At 37.8% G+C, this 23,011-nt stretch overlaps 2 protein-coding genes across 5 annotated transcripts in view; one reads left to right on the top strand and one right to left on the bottom strand.

Moving 5' to 3' along the window:
- Positions 1-23,011, bottom strand: part of klf1 (Kruppel like factor 1 (erythroid)) — a 251,904-nt gene that overhangs the window by 149,923 nt on the left and 78,970 nt on the right. The window lies entirely within an intron of this gene.
- LOC133639573 (ral guanine nucleotide dissociation stimulator-like 1) overlaps positions 1-23,011 on the top strand; it is a 32,526-nt gene that overhangs the window by 2,259 nt on the left and 7,256 nt on the right. For 3 of the 4 annotated variants that reach the window (XM_062032997.1, XM_062032998.1, XM_062032996.1), the window contains exons 2-10: positions 657-914; positions 12,880-13,169; positions 17,944-17,988; positions 18,172-18,341; positions 21,055-21,197; positions 21,290-21,601; positions 21,712-21,815; positions 22,336-22,420; positions 22,827-22,895. In XM_062032997.1, the coding sequence (XP_061888981.1) occupies positions 726-914; positions 12,880-13,169; positions 17,944-17,988; positions 18,172-18,341; positions 21,055-21,197; positions 21,290-21,601; positions 21,712-21,815; positions 22,336-22,420; positions 22,827-22,895 (1,407 nt within the window). In that variant the 5' untranslated portion in view covers positions 657-725. Of the gene's footprint in view, positions 1-656; positions 915-9,898; positions 10,128-12,879; positions 13,170-17,943; positions 17,989-18,171; positions 18,342-21,054; positions 21,198-21,289; positions 21,602-21,711; positions 21,816-22,335; positions 22,421-22,826; positions 22,896-23,011 lie in introns of those variants that run through there. The other variant, XM_062032999.1, reaches the window with a different exon arrangement.

Here is a 23,011-nt window from a genome sequence, read left to right as displayed (position 1 = left end):
TGCCAGCATCCAAAATCCGGCACGTGGGTAATCCCGAATTTTTAAAAAAGTGTTTAAAAAAAATATATATATATATTTTTATTATTATCTTTTAAATCTGTTCTTTCTAGCCCATCCATCAATCCATTTTCTACCGCTTGTTACACTCGGGGTCTCCTAGCCGCTCTGGCAAATCATCCATCCATCCATTTTCTACTGCTTGTCCCTTTCGGGGTCGCGGGGGGTGCTGGAGCCTATCTCAGCTACAATCGGGCAACCCTGGACAAGTCACCACCTCACATATTTTCGAAAAATGCATTTTCCCATCGATAACGCGACAGCATCACGCAAAAAAGTTTGGGGACCCCTGCCTTAAAGAATGTAATTTGAATGGTGCGTGATTATATTGCTATTTATTTTCTGCAGTAAAACTCGAGATTATGGAAGGAAAAGCAATAATCAGTCGCCATATTTGCAAGTCTTCTGGATATTGTTATGATTTGCTGTGATAAATAAAGCAGCATATTAGTCCTCCGTTGCTTTCTTTAGTACTTCAGTCCTATATAATGTCAAAGTGCAAATTGTAGTATATGGGATCAAATCCACCGACATTTATTCTGCATAGACGTTGGATTATGCTCGAGAATAGTCTCTTCACACTCCTCTCTCCGCCACAGATAATGCAGCAGGTGTGGGCGAGAACTGCCGAGGCGTGCGGTACCGTGTAGCGTCACACAGCGTGAGAGATGAGGGCTGTTCTTCCGCTGGGTGGAGGCAGCGATGGAAGGGAGCCCCACGGCCTGCGCACAAAAGTGGGCAGGATGAAGAAGCTGCTGGGGCTAAGGCACAATCACTCGGTGGATGCCCATTTGGACACGGAGCCTGGCGTGTGGCTGAGGCGCTTCCAGTTGTTGGATGCTGACGGACAGTGTGAGGTGAGCTCAAACTCTACATTAACACAAAAGACGTCAGAAAGGCCGCACATCAGCTGTGTACTGGCTGTAAAGCATAGTAGTAGTAAATTCTCAAAACACTACATAAATGTTAAGATAATATAAATACAACCTTATTCCATCCAGACCTTTTAAAGGTTGCAGGGGGTGCTGGAGCCTATCTCAGCTGCACACGGGCGTAAGGTGGACCCTGGACAAGTCGCCACCTCATCGCAGGGCCAACACAGATAGACAGACAACATTCACACTCTTATTATTGAGCAATAATAAGGTTGAAGATGAGGTGGCGACTTGTCCAAGGTGTACCCTGCCTATCGCCCGAATGCAGCTGAGATAGGCTCCAGCGACCCCAAAAGGGACAATCGGTAGAAAATGGATGTATGGAAGAATGTCCAAGACTACCCATGCAAAAACGTTCCACCTGGAGAGCGGCAAACCTCAACACAGATGTCATAACGTCATCAAAGCTCACCTTGAAGCATTCACACACAGCACCAGCAAGGGTGAGGCGATAGGAGAAAGGTCAAAATATAATAAATCTGTCTGTTGCAGCGCAGAAGAAAGTTATGTGCAAGTTTCACTTTTGCATATCATTGCACATAACAGTGGTGCTTTCAAGAACCCTCAATTAAAGTGGGAAACTTAAAGTTTTAGGTTTTTTTGCACTAAACTACAAACCCCAAAATCAGTGAAGTTGGCACGTTGTGTAAATCGTAAATAAAAACAGAATACAATTATTTGCAAATCCTTTTCAGCCTATATTCAATTGAATAGACTGCAAAGAAAAGATACTTAACGTTCAAAGTGAAGTGAATTGAATTACATTTATATAGCGCTTTTCTCTAGTGACTCAAAGCACTTTACATAGTGAAACCCATTATCTATGTTACATTAAAACCAGTGTGTGTGGCACTGGGAGCATGTGGGTAAAGGGTCTTGCCCAAGGACACAAAAGCAGTGACTAGGATGGCAGAAGCGGGGATCGAACCCGGAACCCTCAAGTTGCTGGCACTGCCGCTCTACCAACCGAGCTATGCCACCCCATACTGGAAAACTTTGTTATGTTTTGCAAATATCTGACGAGACCACATTTCAAATTGTTTTTGGAAACTGTGGATGTTGTGTCCTCCGGAACAAGGAGGAAAAGAACCATCCGGATTGTTATAGGCGCAAAGTCTAAGAGCCAGCATCTGTGATGGTATGGGGGTGTATTAGTGCCCAAGGCATGGGTAACTTACACATCTGTGAAGGCACCATTAATGCTGAAAGGTACATACAGGTTTTGGAGCAACATATGTTGCCATCCAAACAACGTTATCATGGACGCCCCTGCTTATTTCAGCAAGACAATGCCAAGCCACATTTGCACATGTTACAACAGCGTGGCTTCATAGTAAAAGAGTGTGGGTACTAGACTGGCCTGCCTGTAGTCCAGACCTGTCTCCCATTGAAAATGTGTGGCGCATTATGAAGCCTAAAATACCACAACGGAGACCCCTAAGAACGCCCTAAGCTGTACATCAAGCAAGAATGGGAAAGAATCCCATCTGAAAAGCTTCAAAAAAAGGTCTCCTCAGTTCCCAAATGTTTACCGAGTGTTGTTAAAAGGAAAGGCCATGTAACACAGTGGTAAAAATGCCCCTGTGCCAACTTTTTTGCAGTGTGTTGCTGCAATGAAATTCTAAGTTAATTATTATTTGCTAAAAAAAATTTGGTTTCTCAGTTCAAACATTAAATATCTTGTCTTTGCAGTCTATTCAATTGAATATAGGTTGAAAAGGATTTGCAAATCATTGTATTCTGTTTTTATTTACGAATTACACAACATGCCAACCTCACTGGTTTTGGGTTTTGTATTATTATGTATGATTTGCATTATCCACTGGTGATAATCCTCTTTGTATCAGATTTTATATCATATTTAGGTGAATAATGATAGCAATTCATAGTCTGGCCACTTTATTTAGAATTTGTTCACTCTTTTTTTGTGAACAAAACCAAATTGTTGGGGGCGAGGGGGGCGTGTCTAGATATGTTATAGTCCATCTTTATAAAGTCAAAAACCTATTTAAGTTTTTTTAAATGTTTTAAAAATCCGGTTTCAACTATATCCATGCAAGAAATTGTTTTTGGTGCGTGTAATCAGACCAAATGTGTGTGTATGGGGCAGTGATGTTAGGTTTAGGGCGGGATGGGGAGGCCTTTAGGAGTCTTGTGTATGTGGCCCAGAATTTGATGCTGTAAAATAGTTAAAGAAATAGGAGGTGAAACATGTGAGGAAATGCAGTGAAAATGCAGCTTCATACATTGAAGTCTGCGAGGGAATTGAATGTGTTTGGCTTAGTTATTAATTGTGAGTTTATATTTTGTTTGGGAATCACCTTTTTGTTAGCTTGTCACCTCCTCACCAGTCAAGTGACTAATTAGTAATAATTGCAGTCTTTTGTGGCTTTTGTTTCCAACATTGGGAGGAGAAAAAAAACGTGCGCATGAGTGATGCTAGATTTACTGCTATTCTTGGACTGGAATCTCATTAGGCAAACAAAAAGCTCATTCTTTGACTCACTGGTGGAACGCACAATTAACGGCTTGTCTTCGCCATTCATTAGTGTTGTCATAATGTGAGTTGACGCAGTTCGTCGACTCAGTTATTCTATTCAAATGTAGTGCCGTGTTTGCAGTTATAACGTGGATGTTGTAAAAGGTTTATCAAAGTTTGGTTCGTTATGCAGAACTGCAAAAAACATAATTGGTCACGTCACTTTGATGAACTCCGAATAAATGTACTATCCCTCGTTATCACTCTTAAGTGGTTCCGGACATGACCACAATTAACACACAAATCAAATGTTTTTAACCTTCTAAATACAGTTTTCAACATTATGGGCACTCATGAAATAACACCCTTTAATCCCCTTTACACTTTTTGTAATCCAATATAGATGTGATTCTCAAACTAGTGGTACGCCAAATATTTAAATCATTATTTAAGTACAGTGTTTTATTTTCCTGTATCTGAACAGTCTTACTGTTCAAACTGTGTGTAATGTTACAGTGTCCAACAATATTAAATATACTTGTTAAATAAAACCTCTGACTTTTTAAAATAAATACTTGTACCTACTACTCTACAGTATTTTAATGTTGGTCACTGTGGTGGTACTTGGAGAGCCAAGTGTTTTCTGAGGTGGTACTTGGCAGAGGTGGGACCAAGTCATTGCTTTGCAAGTCACAAGTAAGTCTCAAGTCTTTGCCCTCACGTCTCGAGTCAAGTCCCGAGTCAAGACAGGCAAGTCCCGAGTCAAGTCCAAAGTCAAGACTGGAAAGTCTCAAGTCAAGTCACAAGTCCTGCATTTTGAGTTTCGAGTCCTTTCAAGTCCTTTTAACCACAGACTAATATTTTTACACAGATTGTGTATGCTTTTAAAACGTTGTATTTATTTATTAAAACAAGTGCATTTGAAATTGCAAGAAAGAAAAAAAATAGTACTGACATTGCAATTCATAATAGCACTATTAACCAGTCATTTTAATAGTGTAAACAATTTTAAACATTTAACTCATTCCTTTACAGAATAAACACATTTGCAAAAACAAGTGCAACTGTACTTATTTGTACAAAAGTGTTAACATTGTATTTCCATGGCATATTGCATTGTAACTAGTTCCACAGCAGTTTCTATTCTGTTCTTACCTTATCTCATTGATCTCATCTCGTACTGTATGTCTGTTGATGTGTGCGTACACATGAAAAACATAACAAATACATGAACATAACAATGAACAGAGTTGTACTTTTTAGATGTCAGGGCCCTATGCAATATGTACACATATTCTTAATATAGTATACATTTTAACTGACCTTTATTTGACTATGTTTGTCTTTTTGTAGGTGGCTAAAATATGCGGTGCTGCTGACCGCCGTCTAACGTTACGTTACTGTGGTTGATACATTGACTAACGTAACGTTATGTCTAGGTACCTCATGCAACCCTGCTTAAAAAAAATCACTTGACAAAAAGTATGAATAAGGTAGCGAACTGCAGTGGACGCAACAGATTGCCGTGTTTGCAATGACGTTATAACCATAGACATCTTATAAGTAGACGCAGCATTGGTTGCTGTGACGCGAGCAATTTGCATCTTGAAGTGGTGATGAGGAGCCGGCGAGCAGCCTAAACTGACAGTTGACAGGTAGAAAACAAAGATGCCGGGCTGGTGTTCAGCGTTTTCCTGCTCAAATGAGCGGACTGTTGAAAATAGGAATCGGGGGATTACTTTTCACAAGTAAGATTTAACATTAATGTACTATTGGTTGTATTTTATGAAAATAACATTACCACAGAGTTGAGAAGGAGCAAAGATCTTCAATATTTGTATGTGAAAATCACAAAGAAATCTTCTGGGGGAGGATGACGCCCCTACAGGGGTTTGGTTTACAAACTTTCAGCCCCACCTAAAACAAAATTCACCAGCCGCCACTGATTATGATGCATTCTCATTTTAGGCAAAATATAAGACAATACTTTCTTAACAGTATAATTGTAACCAGGAATAAGTCTTCAAGTAACAATATTCAAATACTAACATTGTTGGGTAAGGCAGCATTTGGTTTTATTCTGAATCCAGTGAAACAGATTGGTGGTTTTAGCTGATATAAAGACTTTCAGGTGTTTATATATGTTTAAGTATTTGGCAGACGCTTTTAACCAAAGCGACATACATAAAAAATACATATATAACAATCACTGTAAACATGATCATTTAAGGGAAGAATGTAATACAAAATATCAATACAAAGTGTCAAGACAGAATAAACTCTCTGTTGCTGCAGCAACAGAGATACAGTCTATAAGATATATAGATATCAAATGTATTCATACATTGTTTATGTAGGATATACGCATGTATATATAACATAATCATATTGTTTCTTCAACTTAAAAATAGCTGAACCTTTTTCTCCCTCTTCTCTGGGTTTATATTCCCAGTTTTGATCTTGGACGTCTGGTCACTTATAGCATATAAGAATATTATATTACTGTCAAGCAAACCATGAATAATAAAACATGTGTCCGTTATCATAGCTACACGTATGACAAAAAAGCGCGTGAAAATGAGTGGTATTCAGTGAGGTAAAATGAATTAAATGCGCTGACAGTTCATTGCTCCTGCCAAATGAATTGCACTGAGTGGAGCGGATCACCACTCCAAGATGGCGGCCCCGCGTCTCGTCTGCGCCTGTAGGCAGTAGCGCTCCACGCTGCGTCTACTTATAAGATGTCTATGGTTATAACGTTAGCAGTGAGTTTGCAGCCTCACTGATTTAACTACACAGCAAATAAAAGTCATGTTACTTAGCCAATAAACGTTAGCTTACATTCAAAACTTACCCTTCTTTGTGCAACTTCAAATGTCGAACAAAGTTGGAAGTTGTTGCGTCTCCGTCTGTAATATTCGAACTGCGTGATTTGCATACGGCAATTCGTTTTTTGTTGACCAAGTCGTAGTTTTTATACCCGAGCGAAACCAACTTTGGTATAAATCTTTCTCACTGGCGCGTTGTTTGACAACTCTTGTTCATTGGTTGTCCTGCAATTTGATTGGATGAATGCTGTGGGATGAAAACAATGTAGATCTAATTTGATTGGCTGTTGTACTGAGAGCACACACGCTGACAGGCAGCACACACGCTGATAGATAGACAGACACGTACAAAATGAAAGCTACGGAGCGCTCCCAAATAACTTTTTAAGCTTTAGGTTTTGGGGAAAGTAGCAAGTCATGTCAAGTCAAAAGGCTCAAGTCCAAGTGAAGTCACAAGTCATTGATGTTAAAGTCTAAGTCGAGTTGCAAGTCTCTTTACATTTTGTCAAGTCGAGTCTAAAGTCATCAAATTCATGACTCGAGTCTGACTCGAGTCCAAGTCATGTGACTCGAGTCCACACCTCTGGTACTTGGTGAAAAAATTTAGAGAACCACTGCAATATTGTAATGCTGTCTGAGCCTCAGCCAATCAGTGGCCACGATACTGAACAGTGCGATCTGATTGCTTTGGTCTCATCGAGTGGCTAATACCAATATAGTATTGATATTTGTAGTTATTGTAGCCATTCTTATGCTTGAAAATGCTTAATTTATGCTAAAAATATTGTGGGGCGTGCTTTAAAAAAAAAAAAAGTTTGAAGTTGCAATATTTGAAGAACAAAAAGTTAGTACAGTCTTCACATTTCGCCAGTCATTTCAATAACAATCTTACACTTTGACTGTAATTTAGAGTAGTCAGTGTACAGCTTGTTTATGAGTATAAATTCACTACCCACCTCATAACGAGTCAATATACAGCTGGCAACACGAGTGAGTACAACGATACAGCAGTAAAGCAGGGATTCTCAAATTGTGGTACTAGTTATACGTGGGTTCCATCTAGTGCAGTGGTTCTTAACCTTGTTGGAGGCACCGAACCCCACCAGTTTCATATGTGCATTCACCGAACCCTTCTTTAGTGAAAAGTAAAATGTTTTTTTTTTGTCAAATTCAAGACAAAGTTATATGTTTTTGGTAACACTTTAGTATGGGGAACATATTCTAAGTAACAAAGACTTAATTTAGAGTTATTTGGTTAGGGTTAGGGCCAGGGTTAGAGGGTTAGGGTTATAATAAGGTTATGCCGAATAAGGCATTAATAAGTACTTAATAATGACTAGTTAAGAGCCAATATGTTACTAATTTGCATGTTAATAAGCAACTAATTAATGGTGAATATGTTCCCCATACTAAAGTGTTACCATGTTTTTTTACTGGTGCACAAAATGAACCATGCATGAACATCACCTTGTTCAAAGAACAAAACCAACACAGTGCATAAACTCACAACAAATTACACACCTGCAAATCAGTGTGACTTCTGCTGTTGCCGTATCCGTAATACGCCGATAGGGAGAAGTTTTTATTTACACGATGAGTCGGGTGTGTCTTGACCTCCGCCGAACCCCTGAGCCTGACTCACCGAACCCCTAGGGTTCGATTGAACCCAGGTTAAGAACCACTGATCTAGTGGTACGCCACAGAATTAGATGATAACATTTTAGAACACAGTGTTATTTTTCAAACTGTGTGTAATGTTACAATGGCAAACAATATAAAATATCATTGTTAAATAAAACATCTGCATTGTTTTTAATGAATACTTAGGCTCAATACGCTACTGTATTTTAATGTTGGTCATTATGGTGGTACTTGGTGTTTTTTGAGGTTGGTGAAAAAAGTTTGAAAACCACTGCACTAAAGCATGGTGGTATTGTCATGGTTTGCGGCTGCATGAGTGCTGCCGACACTGGGGAGCCGTGGTTCATTGAGCGTTACATCATCCCCATCCCCATTCCCACATGGCTGTTTTCCAACATGATTCAAAACAATTGATTCACATTAACTGATGGATTAATTTTTTATTAACTGGTCAACTAATTTATTATGGTCGTCCCTAAAATGGACACAGCTTCAATCAATATTTTTAGACCCTTAAGTGTTGATTTATTTCAGTCACAAAGCTGGATGCAAAAGGTAACTGACTTGTTTCATGCGGTATGTATGTCCCCGCCCTGACGCCACCACCAGGAACATAAGCTAGAGGCTGGTGAAAAAGTGTCCTGGCTGGATTCTTTTGAGACTGCAGTGCGAGAATTCTCTGCTGTACTCCCGATAACATCTTCTCACTCAACCTTTTCCTCTAATGTGCATTTAAGATATTGGGCTATTTCTGTCCTTCATTTTCCACTAATATAAACAATATTAGAATCAAAGGTCCCTGTTTGGACAATTGGTACCCTAATAAGCACAACAATGTACGTTTTACCTATCCATTCATACTAATGAGTTTGATCACATTATCACATTTTAGTATACATATAGTGTAGTTTGTAGGTGATCTAAAAGCATTTTTTTTAAAAATACAATTATTTCCATCACAGTTATAACCAACAAAAAGATAACATGGCAGTATTTTACAGTACACTTTCATTAAGACAGCAAGGACTTTTAGGGGAATCCCTCTAATTTGGTGAGGTGATTGCAACCTTTTAACTGTCATTTTGCCTCTGAGCAATCTTTATTATTCCTGTTTGAACAACAACTAACTTTTCTGTGAGCTCAGATAAACAAATTCCATGTTTATAAAAATGCATATATTTTTTTACAGCACTTTGATTTTTATCTGTGAAGTGTTTTATAAATAAATGTACTTACTTATATATTTTGAAGAGTCTGATTCTAATATCTAGAGCACAGAGGTTTTATTGTAATCTGGTTGGGTGGACTGACTGTTTTTTTAATTTTATTTATTTATTTAGTTTTTTTTTTTGTTTGTTTGTTTTTTTTAAACTTTATTTATAATGTTCAACATTTACAAACAAACATATGAACAATAACAAACAAGACAAGTACAAAAACAGTACAAAACCAGTACAATACAGCGCCAGGGGGTTGTAAAGTCAATAAAGCAACTACAGTAGAATGCCAAATATATATACTGTATGTAGCAACGTGTACAGCCATAGGCTCACACAAGTTCCGTAAATAGTACAAATTTGGAGCACAGCGTTATGGTTTTCACAGCTTTTTGGTTGTTGGACGTAGAAAGCGTTTTTAAGTAAAGTTCTAATTCTTTATTAAAGGCACAAAAACAGGTCGGGTATTGAGAAACTTACATGTATGAATATAAAACTTAGCCAATAGTATAATGAGGTTGCAAAGGTAAAATTCATTTTCAAATTTTAATTAAATGGTTTATAAAAAATGTTTTTGGACTGACTGTTTATTTTTATTTTTTATTTGTATTTGCTTTATTGGGTGGACTGACTGTTCACAGTTGCAGAATGTCCACATATGGGTAATACTTCCGGTTGTGACGTATTTTTTCTCTCTGTTAGTCGTAGTAGCCCCGCCCATACCTGTCACTCCCAGGCTCCCTCCGGACTGCCTAATAACCCCTCCCTCTGAAACCCTTTTAACGTCCTTTTTAACACCCGTCTGTTCCTTCTACTCTTAACACCTTATCGTTTTTTATTTTAAAATATTGAACTAAGATGAAAGCGTATATTTCGGAGTTAGTAAACTATCGGAGGACAGACTTTATTCCGAACTGAACCTCCGTGCGTCAGTCATCAGTCAAACATGGGAGAGTGGCACTTCGCAATGGTGAGTTAAACTACATCATTTACGATATTAAAACATTTAATATGATTTTTTTTCAAAATGCAAGAGTTGTTACGACTCTAATGTACGTACTTGCATACCGAACGAGTTAATACAATGGTTTCATTACAGCTGGTGCTTTGACACTTTTTTGCTCAGTTTACGTCAGGGTTGTCCAAAGTGCGACCCGGGGGCCATTTTGTTTTTTTTATTGCATGTAGCAAGTAAAAGTAGTTTGGACACAAAGTAAACATTGGTCCGTTTCATACACAATGTGCTGAAATAGTATTGTGTTGATATAGCCTATATATCACAGTGTCCAGTTTTTCAATGCAAATGTGGAATACATTGTTTTTTATTTTGAAGGGTCTGAATCATCCACACTTAAGATAATTATTATTTGATGTAACTGCAGTTAATGTACAGATGTTTTATATTTTCTACTGCTTCGGTATGAGGTTGTTGGATTAAAACACTAAATATCCTACCGCCCTAATGCAGCACCCCCCGCGCCCCCAAGAGGGACAATCGGTAGAAAATGGATGGATGGAATATTTTTTTTGTATGTATTTTTAGAGGGTGCCTCATAAGACGTGTTTTTCTGTTTAATTAATGCACACATTGTTTATTGTTTATTGAGGATCGCCATTAGCTGACGCACAAACGCCAGGCTAGTCTTCCTGGGGTCCTTTTCAAAAGTTCACAGTAAAATAATAATACACAGATCCAGTTACAAAACATACACAAATCCAATTACAAAGAAAAAGAAAATTCTCATAATAAAATAAAATAACAGTACACAGACACAGTTACAGAACATACGCAAATCCAGTTACAATAAAAGAAAGGAAAAAGAAAATTCTGAAAATAATAAATAAAAATAACAGTACACACTTACAGAACATACGCAGATCCAGTTACAATAAAAGAAAGGAAAAAGGAAAAGATTAAAAAAATAACAGTACACAAATCCAGGTACAATAAAAGAAAGGAAAAAGGGAAAGAGGAAAAAAAGAAAAAGAAAAAAAAAGTTCTCAAACTGATAACATAAGTGGGATTAGTCCTAATATTTCAATGAAGAGTATTCCATAATGAAAAGCCTCTGTATACAACAGTGCTTTTCATTGAATTAGTTCTTGGTCGTGGTAATGCAAGTAAACCTTCAGTTGAAGCTCTGGTACTGTAGTGGTGAACATCAGCATTACAACCAATCAGCTTAAAATGAGCTGTAGGGTACTTGTTATGAATAATGTTTCGAATAAATAACAATAAACTGCTGAATAATCTATGAATAACATTCAGCCATCCATGACAAGAATGCATACGGTCCACACTCGATCTATAAGAACAATCAAGAGTAAGTCTAGCTGCCCTATTTTGAGCTGTTTGTAATTTGGTAAACTCAACCTTGGGTGCAGAAGCCCAAATAACTGAACAATAATCCAGATGATACAACACCAATGCTTTTACTACCTGTCTGCGATATGCAGGTAAAAACATTGTTGTTGTTTAAGTTAATTTTGAACATGCAAACAGTTGCAATATGATAGTGTATTCACATATTTCCATTTTCTCATTACAATATGTTCGAAAAGGGGTATGAAGAAGCAGATCTTATTTAATCCTACCCCTTTCCTACTTCATAGCATAACACGTTTGTTCCCTTCTTGTTCTCACTTTGTACCAAAAGTAAATCAATGAATAATAAATACATACAACAATTCTCATGATTAAAAAGTTAAGTAATGTATAGTTCATTTAATTAAATAAATGGGATTTTTGTCATTTTCAAAAAGGTTCAAAATGTTTTTTAGGAGTCCTTTTCCTTGTACTTTGTAAATACTTTGAATTTGAATAGTTTCCTAAACTGGATCATTTTAGTACATGGTTTTACTTCTTTGCTTAATCCATTCCATAATTTAATTCCACATACTGATATACCAAAGGTCTTAAGTGTTGTACATGCATACTAGTGTTTTAAGTTTGATTTTTCTCAAAGGTTGTATTTCTCCTCTTTTGTTGAAAATAATTATTGTAATTGTTGAGTAGCAGATTATAGTTTGCTTCGTACATAATTTTAGTTGAAATTAAATATTTTGGATTTAATTTATAAAGGGTTTGAGTGTTTTACTATATCCAACTTAATGTATTATTATACGTGATCTTTTTGTAACACAATTAGTGAATAAAGTCAACTTTTACAATTATTTTCCTATATTTTTACACAATAACTCAGATATGGTAACACAAGCAAGTAGTCGAGAATATGGAGTGATTTTTGGTCCAGAAAATATTTAGCTTTTTTCATTATAGAAATATTTCTTGCCACCTCATGTTGTGTATTTTTATGTAAGCTTTCCAGTTCATTTTATCATTTATTATTACACCTAAAAAATTATTTCATTGAAAAAATTGTGACTACACTTTTCATACCCCTTTATTGTCCAGTCATAACCACGGGTCCAGACTAGGTCACAAGCTGAATCCCAATAATTTGTTGCAATGTGTCAGTTTGACTATTGTGATGAATGATGAGTCAGTTCGTCATGAGGTTTGTATTGCACATATGTAGCATTGTCACCTTAATTTAGCCAAGCAACGTGAGCAGAAGGTTTTTAACATAGGTCAATATTAAATTAAAGCCCATGATGTAGAAAATCATATGTTCGTATGTCCCTTGATATCTTCCAGGTTTGTCATTATTAGGGATGCAAACGTGTTTTGTATACACCAGCATTTGCTTTCATCCCTACAGGACCCGGTGCAGGAATGGGGGGAGGAGGAGGAGGATGGTGTTGTCTTCGGCATCACGCTGCATCGGGAGCCTGCCTTTCCCAAATTGGACACGGCGGATAACTGTGCAGCCTTCATCTATTCCCAGTACCACACAGTGAAGTTGCGCAGACTAAAAGCTGGCACTCTGGAGCAGCTTGTCAGCCATCTGCTGGATCCCAAGAATCAGGAGCCTGACTACGTCCATGTTTTCCTCTCCAGCTACAGAGCCTTCACCTCTCCCAATAACCTAATCGAGCTACTCTTTCAGAGGTGAGAATATCTCTTTGCAGTCTTTTTGAACTGACGTAAAAACAATGATTAATAAATAGTTTGCATACAAGCTCAAGGCTCACCTGCCAGGCATCCACATTATGTAATTAGATCCGATACAGTACAGAATTACCTTGCTTTTAGTTAGTAATCAGTTTCAAAAGGATAGACAAAGACTGAATCGTGCAAAAACGGTTACGCATTAGTTTTCCAACATGCTAGTGACCCCAAACACAACTCTAAGATGACAAGTGCCTAGCTGTGCCATAATCAAATAGAAGAGGTAGTTTTGCAGGCGTACCAAATGTGTGGCCCCTGATTGTGGCTTAGTCCTTGATTAAGCAGGCGTAGATATTTGTGCCTCCAGAATCACTGATTATTCTAAGATAACTTTCGCGCTACATTATGTTACAGGAAGATGTTCCAAATGTTAAAGGGGCTGTTTGCTACTTGTTCACAGTTATATTTTTCAAAGCAAAAAATATAACAAGAACACCGTTTGCTAGCTCATGTTAGCATTAGTAGTTTAACAGAACACATTTGTATTAAAACTGTCTATATTTTTCACAATTAATAAGTGTGTGTAATAAAATTATTTACCGGGCCGAATAAAATGATTCATTTTTATGGCGGTCACTCACCCTGTCTCCTCAACATGTAGCCGCAGGGAGCACGTGCACACATACGAAAGCAGTCGGCAATTAACAATTTGCAGTAATGTTGTTATGATAGAATATACATTCAATGATAACTAACAATAACTAGCTAAATCGCTATCATTAGCTAACTTCACCCAAAGCTAATGCCTATGTGTTACATACAGTATATACGTAGTTACGTAATTACGTCCTAGAAGCCGTAAAAGGGCGGGATGTAACGCTTAACATACATTGGAAAGTTAGCAGCCTCTAGACATCTGTGTAAATGTAAATGCAAAAAGTTATTGCCCCAATTTCGATGCAAGGTTGAGCTCAATATGTTCAGCGATCCTGGTAAAACTGATTGGTTAGCCTTCAAAACTATTTTTCCCTTAAAAAATTACAGAAATTCTGTAGGAATCTGTTGTAATCTAAATTGGAGCCTTCATAAAACTTGTATTAGCCATACAGGAAAAGTTTTAATTATACAGGTGTAAAACAAGTGACCTGACACGCTTTTATTATGCATAACAGTGAAGTTTTCCCAGTAATACGAAAGAAAGCTTTGGTAGTAACGTATCCAAATTCCATCCATTTTCTACCGCTTGTCCCTTTTTGGGGTCGCGGGGGGTGCTGGAGCCTATCTCAGCTGCATGCGGACGGAAGGCGGGGTACACCCTGGACAAGTCACTACCTCATTGCAGGGCCAACACAGATAGACAGACAACATTCACACTCACATTCACACTTTAGGGCCAATTTAGTGTTGCCAATCAACCTATCCCCAGGTGCATGTTTTTGGCGGTGGGAGGAAGCCGGAGTACCCGGAGAGAACCCACGCAGTCACGGGGAGAACATGCAAACTCCACACAGAAAGATCCCGAGCCCGGGATTGAACCCAGGACTGCTCAGGACCTTCGTATTGTGAGGCACATGCACTAACCCCTGTTCCACCGTGCTCGGACTTTAATGCTCCCTCAAATCCACTCTTGTACAAGATGAATCTTCTGAAACTTACAGAAAGTAACTTTTTATGCGTGATGTATAATGCTGAATGATCCGCTCTGTGAGATCATTCTTATCACCTCTTCCACACTACACATAACACTAGAAGAAAACGTTGGCTAAAGGGCAAACGTAAACTCAAAGGCACAAGCTTTAGTATAACGTGTGAGGGCCCAAATATCTAGAATTAACATAACAGTCCACTCAGACAATCTGTTCATTGAGAAAATTAATAAAACTTTTGACACACAAATTATTGCTACCAAAGGTTAAAAAACATTACCAATCATACAAAGCAAGAGATGTTTTATTGATTATTTATTGTTACAATAATTATTGAACGGCTAATATTGTAGTATGCATACTGAAACAGTCAGACATATTCTTGGCAAATTACAATGTGTAAGACTACCAACTACCAGAAAATTAATTCAAGAGTACAAATTGGAACTTTAGGGCTGTATGAATGTATGAAATGATTTAGGAAATTGTTTAGGATGTAAGCATTTGAAAATGTTACTAATGTTCTGTATGAATATGTATCTTATGATCTTACATGTACTGTTTTAGGGCCCCTGCTTATAAGGCATTACAGCTCCCTTTGAGTTTCCTTTTACAAAGCACTTACAAATCATATAAAATTGTTAAGTGTATGGACTGTTATAATGTTTTGTGAATAAAGAGAGATGATGATGATGATGATAACAAAGCTGACCTGATTTTATGGAGTCGTGTGACAGTATGCCTCAGCTGGCTGGATAGCGTACTGTACATCAAGTGTCAAAGAGGCTATTTAACACCATCTTGTCTTGACGTCACTCCAGCTATGTGCAAAGAAACTTCCATTGAAATGTTGCAACGTATCTATAACCGCTTTTCTAAAGGGGTGAACAAAGCTTTTAGGGTTGTGCTCCTGTGAATTTGCCCTCCTCATAGAGCTGAGATACTTCTTCGGGGCGGTTTAGCTCGGTTGGTAGAGCAACCGTGCCATCAACTTGAAGGTTCCAGGTTCGATCCCCGCTTCCGCCATCCTAGTCACTGCTGTTTTGTCCTTGGGCAAGACACTTTACCCACCTGCTCCCAGTGCCACCCACACTGGTTTAAATGTAACTTAGATATTGGGTTTCACTATGTAAAGCGCTTTGAGTCACTAGAGAAAAGCGCTATATAAATATAATTCACTTCAATTCACTTATTCTTTGGCGCTCAAGAGTCTACAAAAAATGATTTTCTTTCTTAAAACCTGTGTTGTGATTCCCCCGCAATTTTCAGGGCAATGTGCTTTGTTTTTTTGAAAAATCACTTTTTACTGTTAATGCTGTCTCCGCTTATGGGAGGTCTTGGAAGAACAGTTGACGAAGGATTTTTTTTGTAGAAATAATTAAAAACATTTTTTATCCATAGCTCCTTCCGCCCTACATTCACCCACCTAATAAAAACTAGTCTGGTAATTAATGCGATAGTCTTCCCCATTAGATGATGAATGATAGCCAGTGCTCCTGAACGACTTGGGCAACAGAGCCAACTCTGGCTGGTGTGGCTCCCTGGAGAATGAAATGTCGGCTGTCACGCCAACGAAGGTGCAGCATGAGTACTTGAACAAAATTGTGTTTATGATGTAGCTCATCAAGTAATACTTATAAAACTCAGAAATTTAGAAATTAGATCACATTTTAGTATGCGCTGCTCAGGGCACACAAAAATATACAGGTGGTCCTCGGGTTACGAACTAGTTGCATGACTTGTTAAGTTAAAGTTAAAGTACCAGTGATTGTCACACACACACTAGGTGTGGCGAAATTATTCTCTGCATTTGACCCATCACCCTTGATCACGTGCCATCATTACTACACAAGTTATTTTGTTAACAGTCACCCTCATTTTTGTGCTGCTTGTGGCAACAGGCTTGCTATGGGTTTTGGTTGACATCTGTTAAAGGACACTATTGGAACACTTCCTCTTTTGTCACACAGGATTCTGTACAGGATGTTAATTATATGTGTTACCACCCGCATAATATCTTCTTTATAAATCAGCTAATTCATTTTCTTGAACTAATTTCCTTGATTCCAAAAACATGCGATAATTATTTTGTATTTGAGTGCCATTAAGGAGGAAAACATGGTAACATGGGTGCAGTCTCATTGTTGATGTATTGTTATTATGACATTTATTCCCAAGGGGCACATTTGTCTGTTTACATTCTCAAGGCCGAAACCTCTGCAGTCAGCAGGATTCAGAGTGTGACAAGACATTTCCGTAGAACCAAGAGTCTAGAGAATCCACACCTGGCATCCTTTATTATTCTGTCCCATTACGTTGTGTGAACTATCAGCAGAGGCTACCCAGTTCTACTAGAAGCTGTACAGAAACAGTTTTTTTCTTTATTTTAGCTGTTAAGTACTACTTTAAATTAGTCTTCAATTCTCTAGAGTAGGATTCAAGTTCATTTTAAGAAGGACAGCTCATTCTGTGACTGGTATGGAGCTGGACTCCCTGGTGACTGTTGTAGCGGGAAGCTCTCTGAACAAACTGCTGGCCATCATAGACGATGCCAGCCACCCTCTGTCAGTGCACACGGATGTCTGTTCAGTCACCGGCTGTTTCTCCGCATGAGCAGAACCAACCAGACACAAAACCTCATTTGTTCCACGTGCCATCAAACTTTATGACTCCTCACTTGGAGGAAAGATGGGCAAGAGGACAGGGACATTGTGCAATACAATGGCATCCTGCCTTAGTTTGTGTTATACATACAATTTTATTCTTACTTTATAATTATCTTTTAGCTATCACCTGATTACTCTGTGTACTGCACGGCCACTGTCCTTTATACTGGAACCTCAATTTCCCTGTGGGCACACATCAATAACGTAATCTCATATAATCTTTTTTACTGACTAACAATAGGGTTGTGGTTTGCGTGTCTTCAAATATAAATGTTAACACATGAGTTTGCAAAGGTACAAAAACTGGCAACAAATTCGAAATATGTTTTTTTTGTGGTGATGTGTGAAGTGAGCACCAAAGTGTAGTTAATGAGTAAGTGCCGAAAGGAAAAATGACAAAAATAGTGATTTTATTAAATGATCATAAACCTAATAACAGTGATTGTTTTTCTTTTCTCACAGAGATGACTTAGACACCTGCCATGATAACACTGTCTACCCACAAAGGTAATCACTTATTCCTTTAATTTGTCATGAGTATAAATGTTCATTTAAAACAGATTTGACATTAGTATCATTATTAGTCTGATACCTCTGTATTAACATTTCTCTGCCTTATTGTATCTCTGTATGAGAACCATGACGACAATTCCAAAAATACTAATTAGTGTTGACTTTTCCTCTCCTCAGTACTCTACTCCCAGTGATTAGAATGTGGTTAATAGAATACAGTGCAGACTTCAATGAGCCTCCCAAGTACCAGGCCCTCCGGCTGTTGTGTGCTCACCTGCGACGTCGCCTTTGCTTTAGACGCTTGGCTCAGACTGCGGAGAGTCTGCTGAAATCGCTCCAGGAACAAGGTATAGGTGCCTGACTACACACTCTTGTATTGTATAACTGGCTATATAACAAGCCACCTACATTATTCACTTACCATCTATTGCATTAGACCACAGGTGTGGAACTGAAGGTAAGGGCCAGATTCAGTCCAAGAGACACTTAAGGCTGGTGCAAACAAATATTTTCTAAGTCCTGAGAAATGTTTTAGTCCGTTACAGACCCCACACATAAAGATAAAAAATCAAGCATTGAGCAGTTTTGCGCAAACACATAAAACTGTGCCATCATCGAGCCAGATTTGAGTCCTTTAATCCCGAAAGTTTGCGTGAACAAACGCTATCTATAGCGTTTGGCATATTGATCTAAATATCAATATACGTATAGTATTGATACCAAGGTTGATATTGTATCAAATCGATAAAAGCATGGTTGGGTCAATACTTTTTTTTTTACAGATGGTCTGCTTTACGTCAAGCAAATTACTCAATTTCCCACAGAGTTTATGCAAAACAGCACATTTCTAGCTCTCTCTGTCTATGCTGTTCACTCAGGCACGCTTGCCCATCTCATCTACTGACTACTAATACACATTTTCATAAATAGCTGTGTGAAATAGTAATTATTTGAGTGGTTTTGTTAACATTTTAAAATGTATATTTTTGTTATATTGTTACTTTTTTTTACGATACTAGCAATGATACTAAAATTTGCAGTATCACCCACACTTAGTGAAGCAATAAAATTGAAGAAGAAGAAGAAACATAACAGAAAAACTGGCAATATAGAAGAGAGCATACAAGAGGATGGGATAATTTGATTCAGGGATTATTTTAAATGAAAAATCCCAAACTAAGAAAAGAAAATATTGTAAATAATAATGCCAGCTAGAGGTGAGTACTTAAAAAAATAGCCCCAATGTTTAACTTCTTGTTTAGATACTTTCTAAGACAATCTTGTGGCGTACCTCAGGGATCAATACTGGGACCATAATTGTTCAATCTTTATACAAACGACATTTGTAAAGTTTCAAAGGACTTTGCAGATGATACAAATGTGTTTTGTTCAGGAGAGAACACACACAAGCTAAAAGAAGAAATTAACAAATTAAAAAGATGGTTTGACAAAAACAGACTATCCTTGAATCTCAGTAAAACTAAAATAATACTATTCGGTAACAGTAGAAAGGAAATTCATACACAAACAGATGAAGTAGACATTGAAAGGTTAAAATAAAACACATTTTTGGGTGTAATAATCGATGAAAAAATGAACTGAAAATCTCCATGTAATAAATATACAACATAAATGAGCCAGAAACACGTCAATAATGATGAATAAAGCAAAACATGTTGTGTACCAAAAATCACTTCATATTCTCTTCTGCGCACCAGTCTTACCATATCTGAGTTATTGTGCAGAAATATGGGGAAACAACTACAAATGTGTGCTTCATTCACTAACGGCATTACAAAAAATATCAATTAGAATAATACATAATGTTGGATATGGAGAACATACAAACCCTTTATTTATTGAATCAAAAATATTTAAATTCAGTGACTTGGTGCATTTGCAAACTAGTAAAATTATGTACAAAACAAACTTTAACCTGCCCAAGAATGTTCAACAATTCTTCTCAACTAAAGAGGAGAAATATAACCTTAGAGGAAAATCTAATTTAAAACATTTGTATGCGTGTACAACACTTTAGCATATGCGCATGTGGAATTAAATTATAGAATAGATTAAGCAAAGAAATCAAACAAAGCACCAATATGTTCAAACTACAAGTGTTTACAAAGTACAAAGAAAAACAATTATGATGAACGTCTTGTACCTTTTTTTTAGATGATTATTTATGTATTTAATATTTGTGCTCAGTGAAAACAAGACATAGAGTACATCTAATGCAGACCTATTAAATGTTGACTCATAATAAATAACTATATAACTATTAATCGATTTAAACTATTATACAAACATGGGGTCTGGTTCAAATATAGAGATGAGGGTCTTTAATTTGACCTGCTGCTGTACTCTGTCTCAACGTGTGCTCAATGTTTCTTTACCATTATTGATATGTTGTCTATTACCATTATTGCTTTGTTGTCTATTACCATTGTTGGTATATTCATTATTCTGACATTGTTGATACAAATTATTGTTACAGTGTAATAATTATTGTTACCTGTGGTAATGCCACTATGATGCAACATCTGTATTATAATCCTTGAACAAAGTAAGAGTGAAACTCGTGTGAATAATCACTGAATGGAGAACTGGGGGTGGGATTAAATAAATTATCTTCTACCCACTCCCTTTCAGGCAAAACTGGACAATCATGCATTACATACTATGCATTACCTTTTGCACTATATTCATTTATATTATTATGTGTTGTCAACTTTGTACTTTTTTATGTCATTGCCTGAAATAAATAAATAAATGAAAAATGAATGAATAAAAAAAGGCATGCAAGAGGGCAGGTATTTTTGAAGCGATACAATGTGTTGCTTTGAAATACTGTATGAGTGTTCTTCTAAGAGCCCTTGTACAGTAGTTACCTTTTGTAAAAGCTAAAGGTGTGGTTCACGTTGCATTGTGCATATGTACAGTAACTAAAGTGTCAGGTGAATGTGTGATGTCATGTTGTCAAGGTGATGAATAATGTCTTCTTTGCACTCTTTGACACTGTCATTCATGTGAGCCTGTGTGTGTGTGTATGTTTGACAGATTGCAGCCGGTCTGCACCAGTGGATGACATTGACACAATGCAGCAGGACCACAGAGGACTGCTTTGCAAGGAGGATGACAAACATGTCTTTATAGACTTCTCTGTCAGGGACATAGCAGAACAGCTCACCAGATTGGACATGGTGAATTTTCTCACAAATCATTTCTGCCCTCTGTGAAATCAAATTAAATCAGTCTTTCACTTCACTTGCTACGTCCATTGTTTCTTTTACAGGAACTATTTGTCCAAGTGGTACCTTTTCACTGCCTGGGCTGTGTGTGGTCACAACGGGACAAGAAGGAAAATGGGAATCTGGCACCTAGCGTCCGTGCTACCATCTCCCAGTTCAATGCCGTCACCAACCGTGTCATCACTTCACTGCTTTGCCCGTCCTCTCCATGCCCCTCCACTTCCTCTCCAATCTCATCACCGGGCTCTTCTTTGCGGTTCCTCTACCCTTTGAGCACCCCGGGTTCGCCTCAGCCCTTTCAAACTAGTCCTTCCTGCAGAGCACGCATCATTGAGTGGTGGATCACAGTTGCACAGGTCAGTGGGTCAGTGTTACAATGTTGATTTACGAAGTGACAGAACTTTATGGCAAATTGTTTTGTCTCATACCGCTCCTTATTGCTCTTTTCTACATACGGTTTTTGCAGGAGTGTAGGCGATTGACAAATTTTTCTTCCTTGCGGGCCATCCTCTCAGCCCTGCAATCCAACGCTGTGTATCGCCTCAAGAAGACCTGGGCAACTGTCAGCAAGTAAGCTGCTTGCAAAACATACTCGCAAATCACATACCCGTGCCAAAGCTTCAACGTTTTTGGATTCCAGCACTGCATACACATAGAACAAACTACATACATTTTAGTCACGGTTTACATGAGTCTCTGATGGTCTGTGTTTACTTGCTTGACTTTACTTGCAGGCAGCGTGGGTTCAGTCCCCCACTCAGTGGCGTTGTGAATAGGTTTTACTTCCCTGTGGCCCTAAACAGGATACGTGGTGGGAAATAGATGCATGGGCTTTTTTTAGGAGGTATTATTTTTTGTCGATTATTGTGTCAATAGAATAATTGGAACATGCAGATTGACATCAGTCTGTTGGAAGGAAGTTGCGCATAGACAAACATAAACAAATATACACTTCTGATGAAGACATAGCTTTCTTGGGGGAGATAATTTCAATATGTGTCCCTCTAATCCTGTTTGTTTTCATTTTGAGCTAGGATTGAAAGTAGGTCAATTGAGATATTTTAATAACATAATACAAATTTGTTTTCAGGGAAAGCTTTGCCACCTTTGACCATCTGTGTGAGACATTTTCTGACGAGAACTGTGTGCTGGCCACCAGAGAGATTTTGAAAGAGGTAACACTTTGATAGCTATGGAAATGGGTTTTCGAGTTTAAGTTAAGTCAAGTTGTGTTGATTACACACATGTGTAAAGAATGACATGCAACATGAAAAAAGACTATAGTATACCAAAGTCTTTACTATGTGGTTGTTTTTCTCCACAATAAATCAATATCTAATATCCAACCAAGTTCATCTATTTCATCTAAACTAGTGTATTTAGTATTTTATTAGCAGCCCATAAAATTTCTAATATTGGGTGTGAGTCCCCTATTTGTCCTATACACACACACACTTTTTCACACACAAAACCAGAACATTTATATAATAGCTCTGCCATGTTGTCATGTCCCACACCCAGCACTTGCTTTGACTTGGACTTTCTGACAGCTAAAGTTAGCTGGTATTTTTTTTCCTACAGGATGGGACTCATTCAGAGGGTGGCATCATTCCCAGCTGGAGGTCACCGCCTCTCTGTTCCAAACAAATGGTAAGTCCCTGCTACACAAACACCAGTCATGACTTTTTTTTTTCTTTCTAATTTGTCATCAAAATGAATGAATGAATGTTAACTTGAGTCACTAAAGTCTGAGGGGTGGATGCCAC

Source organism: Entelurus aequoreus, linkage group LG22 (assembly GCF_033978785.1).
Source record: "Entelurus aequoreus isolate RoL-2023_Sb linkage group LG22, RoL_Eaeq_v1.1, whole genome shotgun sequence".
NCBI classification, from domain to species: domain Eukaryota; kingdom Metazoa; phylum Chordata; class Actinopteri; order Syngnathiformes; family Syngnathidae; genus Entelurus; species Entelurus aequoreus.
The sequence above is the reverse complement of the archived record's forward strand: the minus strand, read 5'-3'. Positions and strand labels throughout refer to the sequence as shown.